At 38.0% G+C, this 21,619-nt stretch overlaps 2 protein-coding genes across 12 annotated transcripts in view; both read left to right on the top strand.

Annotated features, from left to right (window-relative positions):
• The window catches only part of ralgapb (Ral GTPase activating protein non-catalytic subunit beta), a 52,299-nt gene extending 42,296 nt beyond the window's left edge, over positions 1–10,003 (top strand). For 9 of the 10 annotated variants that reach the window (XM_082136314.1, XM_082136312.1, XM_082136309.1 and 6 more), the window contains 5 exons: positions 899–1,035; positions 4,412–4,517; positions 5,254–5,329; positions 5,402–5,550; positions 7,398–10,003. In XM_082136314.1, coding sequence (XP_081992440.1) covers positions 899–1,035; positions 4,412–4,517; positions 5,254–5,329; positions 5,402–5,550; positions 7,398–7,591 — 662 coding nt within the window. In that variant the 3' untranslated portion in view covers positions 7,592–10,003. Of the gene's footprint in view, positions 1–898; positions 1,036–4,411; positions 4,518–5,253; positions 5,330–5,401; positions 5,571–6,017; positions 6,036–7,397 lie in introns of those variants that run through there. The other variant, XM_082136317.1, reaches the window with a different exon arrangement.
• A 5,614-nt stretch (positions 10,004–15,617) lies between these two features.
• Positions 15,618–21,619, top strand: part of kcnq2b (potassium voltage-gated channel, KQT-like subfamily, member 2b) — a 60,283-nt gene continuing 54,281 nt past the window's right edge. For both annotated transcript variants that reach the window (XM_082189717.1, XM_082189716.1), the window contains exon 1: positions 15,618–16,119. In XM_082189717.1, coding sequence (XP_082045843.1) covers positions 15,824–16,119 — 296 coding nt within the window. In that variant the 5' untranslated portion in view covers positions 15,618–15,823. The remainder of the gene's footprint in view (positions 16,120–21,619) is intronic.

Genomic DNA, 21,619 nt, shown 5'->3' with positions numbered 1-21,619 from the left:
ACACTACACTGTTCCTACACTACACTGTTTCTACACTACACTGTTCCTACACTACACTGTTCCTACACTACACTGTTCCTACACTACACTGTTCCTACACTACACTGTTCCTACACTACACTGTTCCTACACTACACTGTTTCTACACTACACTGTTTCTACACTACACTGTTCCTACACTACACTGTTGCTGTGTTCAAGCGCTTTAGCTGTGATCATGTTTGCACACGTGCATTTGAGGCAAAAAGTGCCGTTTCTGTCACATGCTGCAGAGGACTATTAATGGCATTTTGATTTCTCCATTATTGCAACACGTTTAATGAATTAATAGTGATTTATTTATAGGGGTGTAACAATATACCGCAATACAAAAATGCAACAGTATGTATTGTGTATAGTTCAAAATTGTAAAAAAAAATGCAAGTTTTCAGAGTTTTAGTGACAGTTCTGCATTAAACTACTATATATAATGTTGAATATAATGTATAATAATGCAATGGGGGAATATTTGTGTGTCTTGATAATGCCAGATGTCTGATGTTACCAGTAAAAGTGTCCTACATTATTTTAAATATCTAGTCAGTGAAAGAGCGCAAGAATATTCGTCTAAAATAATTCTGTGTTTTCAGCTTCAGAATCATGAATATTGTTATTCTGGTGTCTCTATTATCCTGTGCTTTGGGTTTCAAGTCCAAACCTATTAATTTACACACACAATGTAATACCAAGTTAAGCATTTTAATCAAATTTTGTTAACCTTTTATCATATGTCTTGGAGTATCGCAATAATATGGTATGGTGAGTTCAGTATCGGGATCTGTCTCGAATCGTGACATGAGGGAATCGTTACACCTCTATTTGTTTAATATGACGAATGTTGATTTCTCTCCTAACGCAGCGGAGTCATCCGAGCACAGCTTCCCGACGGCAGACTCGGACTCGCAGATGGAGCTGTTACCCAGTTTACTGAAACAGCCCAACCTCACGCTGGAGCTCTTCCCAAACCACTCCGACAACATGGGACCCGCGCAACGGGTAACTTCCCGTCTCATTCTCAGAGCTGAGGCTGTTACTGGTTAAACGGTTTAACCTGGCCAGTATATCAGGGGTTAACAAGCAACCAAGCACACGAGACAGGGCTAGCGAAACGTCATCCATCTTGTTTTCTCATTCACTTCCATTCTCACACACACTACGTCATACGACTCAGTGCGCCCGGAGAGGAACTCTCACTCAAAGCTTCTAAATCAATTCAATTCGCATTTATTTGGATAGTGCTTTTCACAATACATATTTTTTTTCATTATTAGGTCTAAGCCACCAGGAGCCTAATTTAGGAAAAAATAGGGAAAAGGAAAACATGCAAAAGATAAAAGCATTTGTGCAACTATCATTCATCTCGTTATAATAATATGCATATAATAAAATAGGTTAATTTATCACTTATGCTATGTTGCTATGCTGTTACACATAGCGCAACAATATTTTTCTGTCTAACTAGCTTACATTATCAGACTGTAAAATGTGAACATAATGTAACTTTTTTAACAAATCATTTTTTAACAGATTTTAACAAATCATATCACTCATTTTTATATTTATTTATATTTTTGGTAACACTTTATTTTGATAGTCCACTTTAGACATTCTACTAACTATAAGTAATTTGGCAACTACAAGTCAACTTATTCTCCTAACCCGAACCCTAACCTAACAATCTACTGACGTTTACTACAGTCTACTAATACTCTAATGACGGTTAGTTGGCATGTAGTTGCAAAGTTAGGTAACACTTTATTTTAGGTGTTATTGTTACAGTGCGATTATATATTTAAGAACTGAGTAATATTAAGCAACTACATGTACTTACTATAGGGTTAGAGTAGGATTAGGATTAGGTTGAGGGTTAGTTGCATGTAATTATGCATAATTTACTGTTATTACTATAGTAAGTACATGTAACGTGTAACAAGGACACTGTAAAATTAAGTGTTACTCAAAGTTACTTATAGTTAGTAGAATGTCTCAAGTGGACTATAAAAATAAAGTGGAACCATATTTTTTATTTGCCTCATTTTGTAATAATTTAAATATATACGTTTATATAAAATAGCAACATTTTATGTACAATCGACTTAAAAAAAAAAGATCTACATTCTCAGTTTCATTCATGGTGAGAACATGAAACGCGTGCGTTGGTTTAATGGACGATTGCTGCCATCTACTGGAAAACAAACACTTTTAAAATTAAAATAACATGAATTTTTAACTACAGTCACTCGATTATTCAATGGTTTTTCATTTAGATTTGTTTAGATATTATTAAGTCATTATTATGACAATAAAACTGACTCTTTGTCAAAGTTTAGCATTTTTTTTGGAGTAAAGTATAATTTTTTTGCAATTGTCACAATATTACAGTCAAACCTGAACGCGTGTGTGTGTGTGTGTGTGTGTGTGTGTGTGTGTGTGTGTGTGTGTGTGTGTGTGTGTGTGTGTGTGTGTGTGTGTGTGTGTGTGTGTGTGTGTGTGTGTGTGTGTGTGTGTGTGTGTGTGTGTGTGTGTGTGTGTGAGAGAGAGTTTTCATTTGTTCTCCATCGTAGATGTGTTAAGGTGTCACTCCTTCATTTCTGTGTGTGTTCTTCATTGTAGCTGATTTTTCTTTTTTGACAAATTAAGTACATATTATGTAGTCTCACCCATTCATCTCTGTGGGCCAGTTTTCACCTGGTATTAAGATGCGTTTCGGTCGATCGGATCACAAGTGGACAATAAACGCTCATGTGGTCGAATGCGTTCAAACAACGCCTGCTCTCTGCCTACTGACATAATGCGTAACATTAAGTGAACCGCGCTAGCGAGACGCGATTTAAAGGGGTGGTTGATCATGATTTCACTTTTCTAACTTTAGTTAGTGTGTAATGTTGCTGTTTGAGCATAAACAACATCTGCAAAGTTACAACGCTCAAAGTTCAAAGCAAAGGGAGATATTTGCTTTTACAGAAATCGCTTTTTAAGGACTACAACAAACGGCTGGTAGAGACTACACCACATTCCTCCAGGGTTAGTGACATCACCAACCCTAAAATTTACATAAACCCCGCCCCCGGGAACGCGATTTGTAGATTATCATGACAGAATATGCTAATCAATGACTAAAAGATAACTACACATCATCTACATAAATTCATTAAGTAACCATTCAGAAATGTCCTGTTGCTTCTACATGTTGTCACTTCTTCTTGAGTCTTTCCATCATTGTCTGACTCCGGTTTGAACATAAAAAGCTAAAAGTTTTAGAAATTTTCAGTGCGTGTCTCTGTGAGGTAAAAGGACATGAGCTCTTGAAGCTCCGCCCACTGTGCCAGGAGCAGCAGCTCATTTGCATTTAAAGAGACAGACACAAAAAACGTTGCGTTTTTGCTCACCCTCAAAAAGTGACAACTTTAACATGCTATATAAAAATATCTGTGGGGTATTTTGAGCTAAAACTTCACACACACTCTCTGGGGACATCAGAGACTTATTTTACATCATTATACCACCCCTTTAAACTTTGTCAAGTGAAGACCCAAGTTTAGTTTGAGGGCTAAAAACACACTAAGCACAATGTTCTCTCATCATTCCTAATTTCTAACACACACTCCCCCAGCGTTCACCGTCGTCGTGTGGCTTTCAGAGCAGAAACCAAAGCTGCTGTTCTCCATGTTTTGCCGTCGTCTCCTTTCGCGTTCATATGTAAACTGTGCAAGCTTATTTTGTCCATTAGATCGAAAGATCTGAAAAAACACATACATAGACCCTCCCCTCAAAGAAAACAGGACTGAAGTGGTCGAAAGTGGACAGAAGAGACGGATTAAAACACCATGTGGAAACGGGAATGTCTACTTGTGTTCCGATCAACCAAAACGCATATTAATACCAGGTGTAAATGTTTTTTTGGAGCGAGTGGCCATAGAAGCTAGACTGAACTCATCCTTACTGAATAACAGTATTCATTTCTTTGTAAAAGTTACTTGCCTCAAACGTCTGAATGGTAATGAATCACGGTTATCACAAAAATCTGAAGCACTTCAACTGTTTCCAACACTGATAATAATCATAAATATTTCTTGAGCATCAAATCATCATATTAGAATGATTTCTGAAGGATCATGTGACACTGAAGACAACTGGAGTAATGATGCTGAAAATTCAGCTTTGATCACAGGAATAAATTAAATTTAAAATATAATCACATAGAAATTTGAATTGGTAATTATATTTTACAATATTACTGTTTTTACTGTATTTTAGATCAAATAAATGCAGCCTTGGTGGTGAGCATAAGAGACTTCTTTCAAACACAAAAAAATCGTAATTATTTAAACCTTTTAAACGTAAGTGTATAATGTTTATGTCTTGTGGTCAGTCTCCTACAGTGAAGAGCAAGAAGATGCCGTCCGGAAGAACGATCCCACCATTGGGACCCGACACTAAAGTGCTGGTCGTGTGGGTCGAGCGATACGATGACATCGGTAACATGTTTTCCACTCCTTCATATTCATTCAAATTCCTTGATTTCAATTTAAGGTGTCAATTACAACAACAGTGATAAATAAACCTATAAATCATGTATATATGTTAAATATGTGTTATAATAGTAAACGCACAAGGCACAGTGTGTGGCCTATCTATGAGAAATTAATCAATTGCTACACTGTAAAACAATATTTTTTCTAAGTTGTGAATAAAACAAAGATTCGTTTTTCAAATTCAAAATTCAATTTGAATTTGTTTCTATTTGTGAAGTTTACTTGTAATTTGTGAGTGAAAATTGTTTCGAGGTAAACCTACACCAATTTTTTTCAATGTAGTTTTACTTGTGTTCTTTTAAAAAACAAATAAATAAAGGTCACACTTTAAAATAAGGTTCATTAGTTAACATTTAACTAATGTATTAACTAACATGAACTAAAAATGCGCAATACATTTGTTACAGTATTTATTAATCTTTGTTAATGTTAGTTAATAAAAAATACAGCTCATGTTAGTTCACAGTGCATTAACTAATGTTAACAAACACAACCTTTGATGTATTAGTAAATGTTGAAATTAACATTTAAGCATTTAAGATTAATAAATGCTGAAGAAGCATTGTTCATTCTTAGTTCATGTTAACTAAGGTAGTTAATTAATGTTAACTAATGAACCTTATTGTAAAGTGGTACCAAAATAAAATGAAAAATGAAAACTTGTATTCTTTTGTGTCAGAAAACTTCCCTGTGTCGGAGTTACTGGCGGAGACGAGCACCGGAGTGGAGACGGCCGTCAACAGCAGCGCTTCCAGGTAATAAACCGTTAGTGAGACTGAGTTCAGTCCCTGACATGATCTCATTCGCCCTTGTCTGGTCTCACTCAGGTCCAGCTCTTCAGAGAAGGATGTTCCCATCGTTTTCATCCATCCGCTGAAGACCGGCCTGTTTCGGATCAAACTACATGGTGCTATGGGCAAATTCAACATGGTCATTCCTCTAGTGGACAACATGGTGGTTAGCAGGAGATCACTGGGTATGTGTGTGAGTGTGTTTGTGCGAGAGGATGTGTGAGTGAGTGAGTGAGTGTGTGAGTGAGTGAGTGTGAGTGAGTGGAGTGAAGTGAGTGGAGTGAGGTATGTGAGGTGAGGGAGTGAGGTGAGTGGAGTGAGGTAGGTGAGGGGAGTGAGTGAATGGAGTGAGGTTGGTGAGTGAGTGTGAGTGTGAGAGGATGTGTGAGTGAGTGTGAGTGAGTGTGTGTGTGTGTGAGAGTGAGGTGAGTGAGTGGAGTGAGGTGTGTGAGTGTGGGTGAGTGGAGTGAAGTAAGTGGAGTGAGGTATGTGAGGTGAGTGGAGTGGAGTGGAGTGAGGTAGGTGAGTGGAGTGAGGTAGGTGAGTGGAGTGAGGGAGGTGAGTGGAGTGAGGTAGGTGAGTGAATGGAGTGAGGTAGGTGAGGTGAGTGGTGTGGAGTGAGGTAGGTGAGTGAGGTGAGGAGTGAGTGGAGTGAGGTGAGTAAGGTAGGTGAGGTGAGTGGAGTGAGGTAGGTGAGTTGAGTGAGGTGAGTGGAGTGAGGTGAATGGAGTGAGTGGAGTGAGTGAGGTAGGTGAGTGGAGTGAGTGAGTGGAGTGAGGTGTGGAGTGAGGTGAGTGAGTGGAGTTAGGTGAGTGGAGTGAGTGAGTGAGGTAGGTGAGTGGAGTGAGTGAGTGAGGTAGGTGAGGTGAGTGGAGTGAATGTAATGGAGTGGAGTGAGTGAGAGGAGTGAGGTTGGTGAGGTGAGTGGAGTGAGGTAGGTGAGGTGAGTGGTGTGGAGTGAGGTGAGTGAGGTAGGTGAGTTGAGTGAGGTAGGTGAGTGGAGTGAGGTGAGTGAGTGGAGTGAGGTAGGTGAGTGGAATGAGGTGAGTGGAGTGAGTGAGTGGAGTGAGGTAGGTGAGGTGAGTGAGTGAGTGGAGTGAGGTGAGGAGTGAGGTGAGTGAGTTGAGTGAGGTAAGGAGTGAGGTTGGTGAGGTAGGTAAGTGGAGTGAGTGAGGTATGTGAGGTGAGTGGGGTAGGGGAGTGGAGTGAGGTAGGTGAGGTGAGCGGAGTGAGTGAGGTGAGTGGAGTGAGGTAGGTGAGTGAGTGGAGTGAGGTAGGTGAGTGGAGTGAGGTGAGTGGAATGAGGTGAGTGGAATGAGGTGAGTGGAGTGAGGTAGGTGAGTGGAGTTAGGTGAGTTGAGTGAGGTGAGTGAGGTAGGTGAGTGGAGTGAGTGAGGTGAGTGGAGTGAGGTTAGGTGAGTGGAGTGAGGTAGGTGAGTGGAGTGAGGTGAGTGAGTGAGTGAGGTGAGTGAGTGAGATAGCAAGCTTGTGAGAGGATGTGTAAGAGTGAGTGAGCATGAGTGAGTGAGAGGATGTGTAAGAGTGAGTGTGCGAGTGTGTGTGTGTGTGTGTGTGTGTGTGTGTGTGTGTGTGTGTGTGTGTGTGTGTGTGTGTGTGTGTGTGTGTGTGTGTGTGTGTGTGTGTGTGTGTGTGTGTGTGTGTGTGTGTGTGTGTGTGTGTGTGTGTGAGAGAGAGAGTGAGGATGTGTGTGTGTGTGTGTGTGTGTGTGTGTGTGTGTGTGTGTGTGTGTGTGTGTGTGTGTGTGTGTGTGTGTGTGTGTGTGTGTGTGTGTGTGTGTGTGTGTGTGTGTGTGTGTGTGTGTGTGTGTGTGTGTGAGAGAGAGAGTGAGGATGTGTGTGAGAGCATGTGTGAGTGAGCGTGCGAGTGAGTGAGTGAGTGAGTGAGTGTGTGTGTGTGTGTGTGTGTGTGTGTGTGTGTGTGTGTGTGTGTGTGTGTGTGTGTGTGTGTGTGAGTGTGTGTGTGTGTGTGTGTGTGTACTCATGATTGTTTGTCATTCTCTCCCCCTCTCCAGGATTCCTGGTGCGTCAGACTGTAATAAACGCGTGTCGGAGGAAGCGTCTGGAGAGTGACTCCTACAGTCCGCCACACGTGCGGCGGAAACAGAAGATTGCAGAAATCGTGAACCGTTATCGTAACAAACAGCTTGAGCCCGAGTTTTACACCTCGCTGTTCCTGGAGGTCGGCGAGACGAGCCTCAACCCATAAACACTCTCGCAGACGGAGGTGGAGTCATTAATCTGCACTCGAGGTGCTTGTTTGGGGGAATTACGTTTTTAATGTTGATTGGCCAAACACTTGCTCAGCTTGACCTCTACACGATCAGTGCCCACCTGACACACGACTATTGTTCCGTATCTCGACACGGACACTTTATTTCTCCTGTGAATCTCACAGAAACCTGTCAAAGTTACATTTCACCCCCAAAATAAATTTGATGTATATATGCAAAATATATATTTCTGTATTTTGCATAAAGAAAATAAGCCTGTTTTTGTTTTGTTTTTTTGCTAAGTTTTTATTACGACTTTTGGGACATTCTTTTCATTACATTTGAGCTCATTTCCCCCCCCCAAAATTTGCATTAAATGTATTTTTTTGCTTATAATAAATTTATTTAAGAATGAATTTCATAAATAAAAATGATAAATAACAATTTTCATTGTTCTCAAATGTGATACTCCTTACCGTAACACAATAAAAATACATGCAGTACAATTATTTTATTTCATTTAAATTGGCGTAATTAAAAAGCAGTGCAACAAATACCACCATGATTTATGAATACTTTAAATAGTACATCATTATTCTTTGCACATTACAGTAATGACAGAGACTTTTTTGCATTGAGTTGATGAGAATGTCAATTAATATCAATGTAAAAAAAAAAAAAAAAAAAAATTAACGATCCTAAAAACAGGCTTTATTTTTCTTCAAACGAAATCTGATTTATTTTGTGGAGTGAAATCTGACTCGCCGAGTGGTTTCATGAGACTCAGCCGTTACTGTACTTCACACTGAATGACGTTTTATTTGATCATGTTCATTATTTGAAGGACTGCGACAGTAAACGTCCTCATGTGAAGCCGTTTCTTCTAGAAGCACTATTGAAATGAACACTAATCTCCAGCAGCCACTGATGTGATGCCAGTATCTTCCTCTTCCTCTTCATCATGTACAGTAGTACAGGAGCTCACCTCAGCGCTGCTTGCTTTCTTTCTGGAAAGAGTTTCATGAGGAGTGAATGCACGCCACAGAATAAAAATTAAAAAGGTAATTGCGACTTTCTGTCTCATAATTATTACTTTTTCTTTCTCAGAATCACGAGTTTATATCTCACAATTGTGAGGAAAAATAAAATCAGAATCGAGGGATATAAACTCACAACTGCGAGAAGAAATCAGAGCCTTAAAAGGTCAGCTGACAATTCAGACTTTGAATGAACTCAAACTCAACTCTTTATATCTTGCAATTCAGACATTATAACTCGCAATTGCACGTTTAAATCTCGCTATTCTGACTTTCTTCTTGTAATTGTGAGTTGTAAAGTCAGAATTGTAAGATGTAAACTTGCAATTGTGAGAAAAGTCAGAATTGCAAGATATTAAAAAAGTTAACTGACAATTCTGACTCTTTTTTTCTCATAATCTCGAGCTTATATCTCACAATTCTGACTATTTTTTCACAATTCTGATTTTATATCACGATTCTGATACCAGAAGTCCGGAAAGTCGTAATTACTTTTTTAATCCCGTGGCGCTTTAACAGGAACGACTGAGAAACAGATTTTCGGTCACTTGACATTTTGATGCCATAAATTGCCAAAAGCAAACAAACTACTGATTTTCATCTACTTATTGGCTATAGATGCGACATTACTTCAACCCATAATGCATTTCAGTCGAAAAACATCATAAGGGCTTATCATTTATTTATTTATTTCTTTTACTTCGTGTTTTTCACACATTGTGACACATTTCTTTCCACTTCCCCATTGGCCAGGTTTCATTTACTCAGCGTTTTTATCTTCAAATCAAAAGCTGAATTGAAATCAAAACCAATCTGACGTTCACCTTTACCATTTAGATCTCCTTTCATATTCCAGAAAGCACTTTTAGATATCAAATATTCCTGTTTCCATCCTCACCCGGGTTGATTTGTTTCTGTTTTGATTATAATAATGCCTTTATATGCGGTGATCTCCTCTCGTGTCATAGAGTAATGAGGCGTCACCCGAACACAACACCAGTTTTGATCTCAAGTTATTCTTAATACAAGTTCTGGAAGAGAATTACACGTCTGGTTTTTGCGCTCAGAAGCTCCTTATTAATGCCACGTTTCTTTCGTGAGGATGAACTGAAGTGTCCCGCTTCCAGCGCTCCGCTCTCTCCGTGTGTAAATATTGACAGCATGGACTTTGTATAAAGTTTGACTTTCTATGTAAATATGCGGGTGTGAAGTTCTGCTCACTCATCTTATACTATTGATTAGGGACGGCACAACGGATGAGCGATTGTTTGTATATATGCCATCATCATTTATGTGTCCAAAAGATACATTGGATATTGAATGTAACACATGTAATGAAATAAAGATTTTAATTAAATTCTTATCATATAATGACTGTGAATGCTTTTTGTGTGTGTGTGTGTGTGTGTGTGTGTGTGTGTGTGTGTGTGTGTGTGTGTGTGTGTGTGTGTGTGTGTGTGTGTGTGTGTGTGTGTGTGTGTGCGCAGTTTGTGGTTCATGAATTACTGCAACACTGATAAAAAAAGTGTCAAATTCAACTTTTTCAGCAACAAACTGATACATTGTATCTTGAGTGTCTTCCGGAAACGGAGTGTAAGATTTCCCGAGGTTCTCGGTTCAGACGCTCCGGTGGAGGTCGAGCTCCTCGCTCTGGAACATCTGTAATAGCACAATCATGCTTTCCTCTCATTAATCACTGAAGAATGATGAGAACTGAGACACGCTTCGTTCATCATCATCACACAGGAGAGAGTTAGCTTTGTTGCATTATCAGTGATGATGCGACGTGATGTTGTTATTACACTGTATACAGTAGAGACCGCTGATGCGTCTTATATGATCATATATTTCACAAATGTCCTGTCTTACTGAATGATTTTAAAAGGGAGATAAAACAGGCATATCATTGTGTTTAGATGGAACAACTTTTGCACAATGATTTGCATCCAAACTGCCACAAAAAAATAAAAAATTAAAATAATAATAATTCATCAAAAGGATTTAGAAACATTACATATGTTTTATAAGGACATTTTGCCCAAACAAGGACTAAAAACATATTAAGTTACAAACTCACTCATTCACTCACTCACTCACTCATTCACACACACACACACACTCCCAGCACATGCTGTGATCTGCTGACTCACACTCTCACACACACACACACACACACACACACACACACACACACACACACAGAGAGACTGTGATCTGCTGACTCACACTCACTGAATCAGTGCTGGATTATTGTTGTTGATCTCAAGCATTGATGTTCTTCAGTCACACACACACACACACACACACACACACACACACACACACACACACACACACACACACACACACACACACACACACTCTCTCTCTCACACACACACATACACACTCTCTCTCTCACACACACATACACACACATACACACTCTCTCTCTCACACACACATACACACTCTCTCTCACACACACATACACACTCTCTCTCACACACACACACTCACACTCACACAGACTGTGATCTGCTGACTCACACACTCACTGAATCAGTGCTGGATTATTGTCGTTGATCTCAAGCACTGATGTTCTTCAGACTCACACAAACTCACTCACACACACACACACACACACACACACACACACAGAGACTGTGATCTGCTGACTCACACACTCACTGAATCAGTGCTGGATTATTGTTGTTGATCTCAAGCATTGATGTTCTTCAGTCACACACACACACTCACTCACTCACTCACTCACACACACACACTCACTCACACACTCTCACACTCACAAACAAACTCACACACACTCACTCACTCACTCACACACACACACACACACACACACACACACACACACACACTCACACACACAAACGTCTGAATGTGTTTTAATTAGAAAACTTCAACTAATACACTTTAATTTTTTAATATTAGTTAACTGCAATTAGTTAACATGAACTAACAATGAAAACGCATTTATTAATCAGTTCATGTTCATTTCAACATTTACTAATACATTTTTTAAATCAAAAATCAAAAGTTAATATTAATATTATCATATTATTGGACCTGATCTGACATGAACTAACGATGAAAAGTTGAATTTTTTATTAACTAATAACATTGTTAATTGATGTTAGTTAATGCATTAAATACATTTTGGTTAAACTTTAATTGAAGGTGTAATCGTTACAGTGTAATTATATAAGTACTGAGTAATATTAAGCAACTACATGTACTTACTATAGGGTTAGGGTAGGATTAGGATTTGGTTGAGGGTTAATTGCATGTAATTATGCATAATTTACTGTTATTACTATGGTAAGTACATGTAACAAGGACACTATAAAATAAAGTGTTACTGAAATTTCTTTTTTCTGCTGAACACAAAAGAAGATATTTTAAATAATGTCGATATCCATACAGTTTCCTGTCGCCGTTGAGTGTTTCTCTCCTGAGATGTTACAGTTGGACGTTCACTTGTTTCAGAACATTCCGAGAACATTCAAAAGTAACGTTTGAAGAATGTTAAAATGGAACGTTCCCTCAACGTTCACATGATCAAGAAAAAACATTTTTAGAAACTCTGCATTTTGAGAACATTCAGAAAAACCTTGTAAAACACTCCAATATTCTTTATGTACAACATATGAATCATGTTTAAAGTTCTTCAGTCGTGTTCTGACAGGCGGAGCCGCATTATCTGCTGTTTCTGGAGCTTCAGTTTCACAGATGGAGGATCAGCTTCAGCGCTTGGAAATAGAAACGCTGACGCCTCAGTGGTGACTTTCCTTTTTTTGGGTTTGTCTTTTATTTTTCTATAGTCTTTTCAACCTTCAATCCTCAGACTGTATATGTGGTGTGTTAGTGTTGTTTAAGGCTTACATTTACCTAGGTTTAACTGCTCACCATTTAGTTTTTTTTATAATTTTTTTGTGTGATTGTTCACCCAAATATGAAGATTCCATCATCATTTTCAAGCCCATTGACTTGTGTTGTATTTGCATGGACAAACTACAGATCCAGTGTTTTTAGATTCCTGCAGTTTTATAGGACATGTTGCCCTAAAAGGTTTTAAAAGATATTCTTTTTGTGAGGTGACTATCACTTTTTAGGCTATATAATATTCGATTTGTGCACACTGTAAAAAATAAAAATAAAAAAGATCAATGAGCCGTGACAACATGTGTTTTACATTATTTTAAATAATCAAAATAAGCCATTTTACATTTTTTATGTTATATGGACTCAACTTATTTTTTTAAAGTCAGTTTAATAATTTAAGTTTAATTGACTCAAACTTCCTTTTTTTTTTTACAGTGCATATTTATGCAAATTGTACACACCTTGTTATTTTAGTTTGCATGGGTTAAGTAATAATATTTTCTTGTTTAATGGATTAATGGATGGATGGATGTATGTATTATTGATCATGGGAAATCAATGGGTTATTTCTCCTCCTCCCCACGAGTGAAAGCCTCAAAATCACTAACAGATCAATATAAGACGGGAAACAAACACTCCAAGAAAAGAAAAGCTTGATTACCAGAAGAAACTCCATCAATAGAGTGAGTTTGTCCTCTTATGGCTCTGCTTCTCATCTCTTCTGATTTGTGTTGCCATGACAACATCTCAGCTAACAACGAGTCCCATCGGGTTGTGTGTGTTTATCATCACAGCACTTCTCCTATGAGGACGAGCATGATGATGATAGAGATATATATATATATATATACAGCACATTTTCACTTTTTGCATTGTGACATTTTTTTTTTTTCAATTAGGCTATATTTGAGGAATATTATTGGCTGCATTATGCTGAAGAAAGACACTTGTGTGTGTGTGTGTTTGAGAGGTTATTAGACCGATATAATTCATCAGACCCGAGTGTCGCTCTCAGATGTCGATGAACTCAGAGCTGGTTTGATCTGAGATCGATGAGATTATGACAGGAGAGATGATGTGACGTATAAAAGGTCGTGACCCTGCAGTCACTATATATATGGCTAGCTATATATATACTATATAGGCCTATATATACATACTGTATGCCTATCTATTCAGTTTGTTTGTTAATTTGTTAGTTAGATCGTTAGTTTGTTCGTTAGGTTAGTTAGTTAGTTAGTTAGTTAGTTAGTTAGTTAGTTAGTTAGTTTGTTTGTTTGTTCGTTAGTAGTTAGTTTTGTTCGTTTGTTTGTTCGTTTGTTTGTTTGTTTGTTTGTTCGTTAGTAGTTAGTTTTGTTCGTTTGTTTGTTCGTTTGTTTGTTCGTTTGTTTGTTCGTTTGTTTGTTTGTTTGTTTGTTTGTTCGTTCGTTAGTAGTTAGTTTTGTTCGTTTGTTTGTTCGTTTGTTTGTTTGTTCGTTCGTTCGTTAGTAGTTAGTTTTGTTCGTTTGTTTGTTTGTTTGTTTGTTTGTTTGTTCGTTAGTAGTTAGTTTTGTTAGTTTGTTTGTTTGTTTGTTTGTTTGTTCGTTAGTAGTTAGTTTTGTTCGTTTGTTTGTTTGTTTGTTTGTTTGTTTGTTTGTTTGTTTGTTCGTTAGTAGTTAGTTTTGTTCGTTTGTTTGTTTGTTTGTTCGTTAGTTAGTTTGTTTGTTAGTTTATTGGTTCGTTAGTTAGTTTGTTAGTTAGTTCGTTGGTTAATTATTTGTTCGTTCATTAGTTCGTTAGTTGGTTACTTTGTTAGTTTCATTAGTCTTCGTAGACTTGTTCAACATCATTTTTGGCCTTCCTGTCATGCAAAGAAATGATGAACACATGCAAGAGAGAACAACAGGAGAGAAGGATGAGAAGTATTAAATGTTAAAGGTTTACTGTTTTTATCTGACTTTTGGTTTGTTTTTCAATGTGATTTTTGGTTAATTGTATTGAATCCAATCAGGTCCGATTTGACCCAGAATATTATGATTGTAGCAGAATTTGAACATCAAGGTTTAAAATACTTCTAGAAGAATATCTCTCGCTTTACTGACTGCTACAAAAATTCTTCCTCAGTATTTTTATCTTGTTTTCCAGAACAAATATCTAAAGATTCTTATTTCAATATGTTTTATTGGGAGAAGCAAAATGACTGAAAATATGAAAGTCATGTTTTCTAAACAAAAAAAAACAAAAAAAACATCTGTCAGTGTGGTCAGAAAAATAAACGCAATTGAAAGGGAAAACTTGTTTCTTGTTTTAAGCACAAACTGATTAATTTTGATCAGTTTATCAGTAAACGACAGTGAATATCTCCGGTCATTCTGCATATGTGTCCTGATTGAGGAGAGCTGGAAGAGCGTCATGCTTCGGGTTTGTCAGGTGTGTGTGTGTGTGTGTGTGTGTGTGTGTGTGTGTGTGTGTGTGTCGAAGGCATCTGAAATTGCTCTTGATTTGATCTGCAGGTCTCATGAGAAACACACACACACACACGTCGATCACACGGTGATTTGTTCACTCCTGACAGATTACACTGTGAGACCTCAAACACACGACAAATCTGGTCACGTTGACGTGGACTTGGTCCGATTTCACCATAATTCACCTTATTAACTCTCTCAACACAGTTATAATTCTTCCACAGAGGAAATATCTACAGATTTTAATCTGGTTATATTCCTAAATCTTTATGATATGTTTATTCTTGCTCAAACTAACACTTTTTAAAAAAGTGTGAGTGGAGGCGGGGCTCATTTGCATATTCATAGAACCGAGGATACTAAATGAGGCAAGGGTGTCGAGTTACAGTCAAGATATTTTAAGGCTGAAGATTTTTTTTTCCAAGGAAAAAACGTTTAAATATCTAATTTTGGTGATCAAAAATGATTTTTAAGCGATATAATTATTGACTAAAGGGGGACTTTAAGAAAAACTGAAAAGGTGCTGGTAATTTTCTGCCAGGATATTATATCCGTTAATTTGACAGATATTTCCTATGTGTGAGTGTGTGTGAGAGAGAGGGATAGAGAGAGAAAGAGAGTGTGTGTGTGTGTGTGTGTGTGTGTGTGTGTGTGTGTGTGCGTGTGTGTGAGTAGAAAGAGAGAGAGGAGAGACTGCAGATCGTCTTCGCATCGCTATTGGCTTCTTGTTCCTCAGCGCCGCGCGCGCACCTCTCGCGCACAGTGATGCTCGCACCTGTCCCGACCCGCAGCATCATCATCATCACTCTCATCAGCATCATCATCAGCAGCGGATCTCCATGACGACAGCGCTTCCAGCATGGTGCAGAAATCCCGCAACGGCGGCGTGTTCCCCGACGCCCCGCCGGCCGAGAAGAAGCTGAAGGTGGGCTTCGTGGGGCTGGACGCGGGCGCGACGGACTCGAGCCGAGACGGCGCGTTGCTGATCGCGGGCGCGGACGCGTCGAAGCGCGGCAGTATCTTGAGCAAACAGAGATCCAGCATCTCCGGGAAGAGGCCGCCGAAGCGCAACGCGTTCTACCGACGCCTGCAGAATTTCCTCTACAATGTTCTGGAGAGACCGCGCGGATGGGCGTTCATTTACCACGCTTACGTGTGAGTCTCTGCACCTTTAAGTGTTTTAAGTGTTTCTTCTCTGGTGGCCATCAAAACAAAGAGCTTCTCATCCCTCTCTGTCAGTCAGCATCTCTTCACGCGCTTGGCGAGGTGTTTACACGACTGTTCTCGCTGTAGAATTGAGCATCACTGGAACAAAGCTTCTTTAATATTAATAGTTCAGTCTGGAGACAGATCTACCCCCCAAAAAAACAACCTTTAATAGATTGTTTAGTATCGATTCTGAATGTGTCTTGTGGAAAAGCGCTTCATGTTTAATATGTTTGGCAGGATTGTTCTATTAATAGATGATGTTACTTTCCTGTTGTTTAAAGCTTTGTTTATGTGAATATCTGCACCTTTAAGTGTTTCTTCTGCTGATGGCCATCAAAACAAAGAGCTTCTCAAACCTCTCTGTCAGTCAGCTTCTCCTCACGCGCTTGGAGAGATGTGTACACTTCATTTCTTTCATTTATTCATTCGATTAATGGTTGCCCAAAGTGCTTCACAATAAAGAAGAACAAGCAATAAAAAAAATACACACAGGCGCACTCGAAACCCCTTCACGAGTGTTCTCACAGAGCTTTAACAGATGTGATTCTAGCCTACATTTGAAAGTAGTGATAGATGTGGCTGATCTAATGGAGACAGGAGATCATTCAGAGTTTTGGACCCATAAATCGCTCTTATGTTTATATGTTGTCCTGCTGATTCTCTGATCTCAGGGATCTGGAGGAGTGTATGTGGACGACATGTTGGACATGTAAAGGTGCCTGATTGTGAAGAGCCTTAAAAACAAGTATAAGAATCGTACACGATTGTTCTGTAGAAGAACTGTTTTGGGCATCGCTGGATCAAATCTTCTTTAATATTAATAGTTCAGTCTGGAGCCAGATCTGCCCAAAAACCCTTCAGTGTTGATTGCGCTTCATGTTTACTGTGTTTGGCAGGATTGTTCTATTAATAGACGTTTCTTCCGGTTGTTTAAAGCTTTGTTTAGTTGAATTCATAAACATATTTGCCCAAAGAAAGAACCTTTTTATTCTGAAATGAATCATCCTCCAGGCTTCAGTTCTTCATGACAGAGAAATGTTATTTGCTGCACTTCTGATGTGCGTTTAATGCATTTTAATGATTTTTAGCAATAGAAGATTTCCTTCTTGTTGCTTATTATATAACTCTAAAAAGATTCCTTAAAGCATTTTTAATAGTTAATCGAGTTTTATAGGCTGATGTTCATGTTTAGCACTGAAGATCTGTCGTGCTTTAGTTGTGCATCTCATGCGGTTACAGATGTTTATATTGTTCAGCGACTGAAAATGCTTGTATGACTTTTCGATGGTTCGTTATATCGCTCTGAAAGCTTGATATTAATAGTTATTCAACCAGAGAATCTTTCTCAAATTGTGTTCAGGTTGAAGGTTCCCGTTGCAAGCCAAAGAAACCCAGTCTGATGCTGTTTGGAGGCACATCTCATGCTTGTAAGATATTTAGTTTCGATGTTCCTTGTCCAGAGCTCAACATGAACCTGGATTTTCAATTAAAATCCCACAGAATGTCGTTCCTCATTCTCTCAGTGACATCCAGGATTCTGGTGTCTCGTGTTATAAACAATCAGAGCGACACACACCGAAGGCTGAGTTACAAACGTCTGCGATCACCAAACACACACACATGCACTGTTTAATCAACAGCGATCGCATCTGATCAGTTCATAAGCATCAGATTACCCTCAGTCAAGAGCTTTAGGATGATCTCTGTGTCAGGTATAATAGTGTGGAGTTTCATCAAAACTGTTGTTATACAGTCAAACAAACATTTACTCAGACTCCTTTAACATTTCTCACATTATCACAGTTTATTCGCTAAAATGGTAATGAAATATGAGCAGAACTCAGTTGATATTTGACTGGTTTTGTCCGTCCTTCTGTTAGACTGTCTCACACATGAATTATGTTGAATATCTGTCAGCTGTTAAATGTAACTACACAATTAGATAATACCAGTTTAGCTCAACCAATCACCAAGCAATGCTTCATTTTGTTCAGTCTGTGTGTAAAAAGAGCATTAGCAATTAAAGACAAAACACTTCAGCAAAACATGATCAGCTCAAAGTGTCTGAATAATATTTAGTCTCAAATTTTTATACATTTTACTGGTATGAAGAATTATTGGGTATAATATGTCACAGTTCACTTATTTTGCTCTCCTCACTTACATAAATTAACTATAAAGTCCTGCACACACTAGTAAAAAAAATATGAAAAATGATATCTGGTGTCTGGATAAGTTATGTTTTAGTGATATGAGCCGCAGATGTTGCTCACCGGCGATCCTGTATCTTCACAGCGTTGTAATAATCTCAGTCCATTCATTAAAGCGGATGTTTCAGCACCAGCGCACACGGACAGCTCCTGAACACACACACACACACACACACACACACACACACACACACACACACACACACACACACACACACACACACACACACACACACACAGAATCACATCTTCAGTCCCTGTTTAAAGGCCTGGGTGTCAGTCATTAGATGCTAATGAACCAACGCAACGTCATTATAGTTAAAGAAAGATGCAGAAACATTGTAATCAAAGTTAAGTTTGATCGGGTGAATGACATTCACACATTTACAAGTGAACAGATTTTTTACATTTCCAATGTTTTTTGCATTGATATCTGAACATTTACTTTGTAAATCGTCATAAATTGTTTGATTTATTTCAGAACTGTTTGTAAAAAAAAATTTATGTCAAAATACTTTACCGTCTCAACAAGCGCAATCGATGCAAGGTGTGTGTGTGTGTGTGTGTGTGTGTGTGAGCTCTGCAAATGAAATTTCACTATAGTCATTGACTTCCATTAATTTTTTTATTGAATGGATTGAATTACGATTGAATTTTTACTCTAAAATTCAGTTCTTACTAGTTAAATGCAAGCGTAGATCTCTCTAATTGAATTTTTACTAGTAAAAACAACACATTATAGATATGTATAGTTACAGAGCTCTGTTATTGAAAGAGAGAGCTTTGAAATTGCATTATTTAAAGAAAGAACTGAATTAGAGAGCTCTTTAATAATAATTGTTAATAGTAAGAGCTAAATTGTAGAGCTCTCAATTAAATTCTTACTAGTAAAAATGCAATTATGACGAGTAACGCTGAACGGCTTTCTCCATTTCTCCATATTTTTCCACTTCCTTCCTATCGGATATAGTCGTTTCTCTGTATCTGGTCCACTCTTGATCATAATTATGTTTAATTGAACAGTGGACTGATTAGTTAATGTTATCATGAATACTGGATTATATCTTGTAAATAATAAGATTAGCAGTTGTGTGGGTGTAGAGACAGGATTAGTTTCTCCATCAGTTCCTCCAGTGCTTTCTGTCAGTGTCAAAGTCATCTTAGTTTTACTTAGAAGAACTAATGCACTGTTTGTGTGTAAAGCTGCTTTGGGACAGTACGGATAAACATGCTTCACCAGCTGAATGAGTTGTAAGCATTGTAAGTGATTTGGCTGTATATGAACTTATAAGGCGCTGAAATTCTCCACTCTTGTGTTTATGCTGCAGATGTTTCTAAACCGCTGTGTGTTTCTGTGTCTTCTGAAGGTCGTGTATGAGTATAAAACACGTTGACAGTGCGGAAACTGCAGAGTAACACGCTCACGTCAGCAGAAACTGCTAATCGTAGTGGACAGAAACCGGAGAGGAAGAGTTAAATAAATAAATGGAGTCAAAACTGTCACCGTCACGATGTTTCAGAGGCGCTGATGTTCCCCAAATAACAGCCGGAAAGTCTTGATGTGTGTATTTGACAAAGCAAATGCTTTCGAAGGTTTCATACACTTAAAAAAAAAAAATAAAAAAAAAAATTGGTGAAATTTATGGTAAAAAAATGGTTGCCAGACCGTAAAAAAAAAAAAATATGGTTGCAAAAAATTACAATTTACTGGTTGACAACTTTTATTTACAAAAAAAAAAAAAAAAAATATATATATATATATATATATATATATATATTATTAATTTATTTATATATGATATGATGATTTGACCTCAAAAAACATTCATTATTATTATCAATCTTGAAAACAGTTGTACAATTTTTTTCAGGATTCTTTGCATCAGAAATATGTTAATTTACCAAAATACTAAAATCTGTTTTATTACCTTTATAATATACTGACAATCTCCTTACAATCACAGGTAGTAAAGAGAAAGGCATATGAAATATCAAAGTTAATCACAAGCAGCTTTTCCACAAGATGATTAAAGTATTAATATATAAAAAGTGCACAATCATACACACAAATACAAAACACCACACATGACACTAAAATAATGCAAAAAACATTCATTCCACAACATAAGATGGAACATAAAACCCTACTGTACATAACTGAGAACTAAAAACTAAGAAGAATCGTGTTATTTCGATTAAAATCATCAAGGTGTGACACACAAAGAATTGACAGATTATGTTTTTACACTGTAAATGATAAAATGACGTACTTTTCCACTTCCAAAAATAGTATTTTACTGTATTATTCCATGATATGAATGTATATTATCAGGGAACGTCCCCAATTAAGCAGCATTTTTACAGTATTTCACCGTTTCATATTTACAGTGTTCCAGGCAGACAGATTAATCTTTGCTAACATGTTTGTGAATACATATAATACAGACTTTAACATGCAATTTTATGCTGACTTCATTTAATCACCAAAAGGAGGTAAAGTTGTGTTGTTTAAGTGAGTGTTATGATGAATATGACACACGCGTCTCTCATGTGACAAACCTGTCCTGTAAAACTCCAGTCTTTCTGCAGCCAGAGTCAGCACTTCCTGTGTGTGTGTGTGTGTGTGTGTGTGTGTGTGTGTGTGTGTGTGTGTGTGTGTGTGTGTGTGTGTGTGTGTGTGTGTGTGTGTGTGTGTGTGTGTGTGTGTGTGTGTGTGTGTGACCTCTCAGCTCAGGTGTGAATCAGGCACCACCATTTAAGTTTGCTGTGAAAAAAGCAGCATGGTCTCAGGCCGACAGAGACGTGTTCGGGCAATCTGCCCCGCGGCCCGTCACCGACACACACACTGACACACACACTGACACACACACGCTGATTCATGAGCTGGTTTATATGGAGCTGTTTGTGTGCCACACATTACAGTGATGAAGGAGACGTACACCTCATATACACCAGCTGAAGGTTTTTTTCATGCACTGACATATGGTAACCAGTAGGGGTGTAACGGTTCCCTCATGTCACGATTCGACACAGATCACGATACTGAACTCACAAGACCATATTATTGCGATACTCCAAGACATATAAATGTACTGTTGATTAAAATGCTAAATTTGGTTTTACATTGTGTGTGTAAATGAATAGACTTGGACTTGGTGCTGAAACCCAAAGCACAGGATAATAGAGACGCCAGAATAACAATATTCATGATATTCATGAATACAGAATTATTTTAG

The sequence above is a fragment of the Leuciscus leuciscus genome (genome assembly GCF_965113295.1).
Source record: "Leuciscus leuciscus genome assembly, chromosome: 14".
NCBI classification, from domain to species: domain Eukaryota; kingdom Metazoa; phylum Chordata; class Actinopteri; order Cypriniformes; family Leuciscidae; genus Leuciscus; species Leuciscus leuciscus.
Note: the sequence above shows the minus strand (reverse complement) of the source record. Positions and strands in the feature narration are given on the sequence as shown.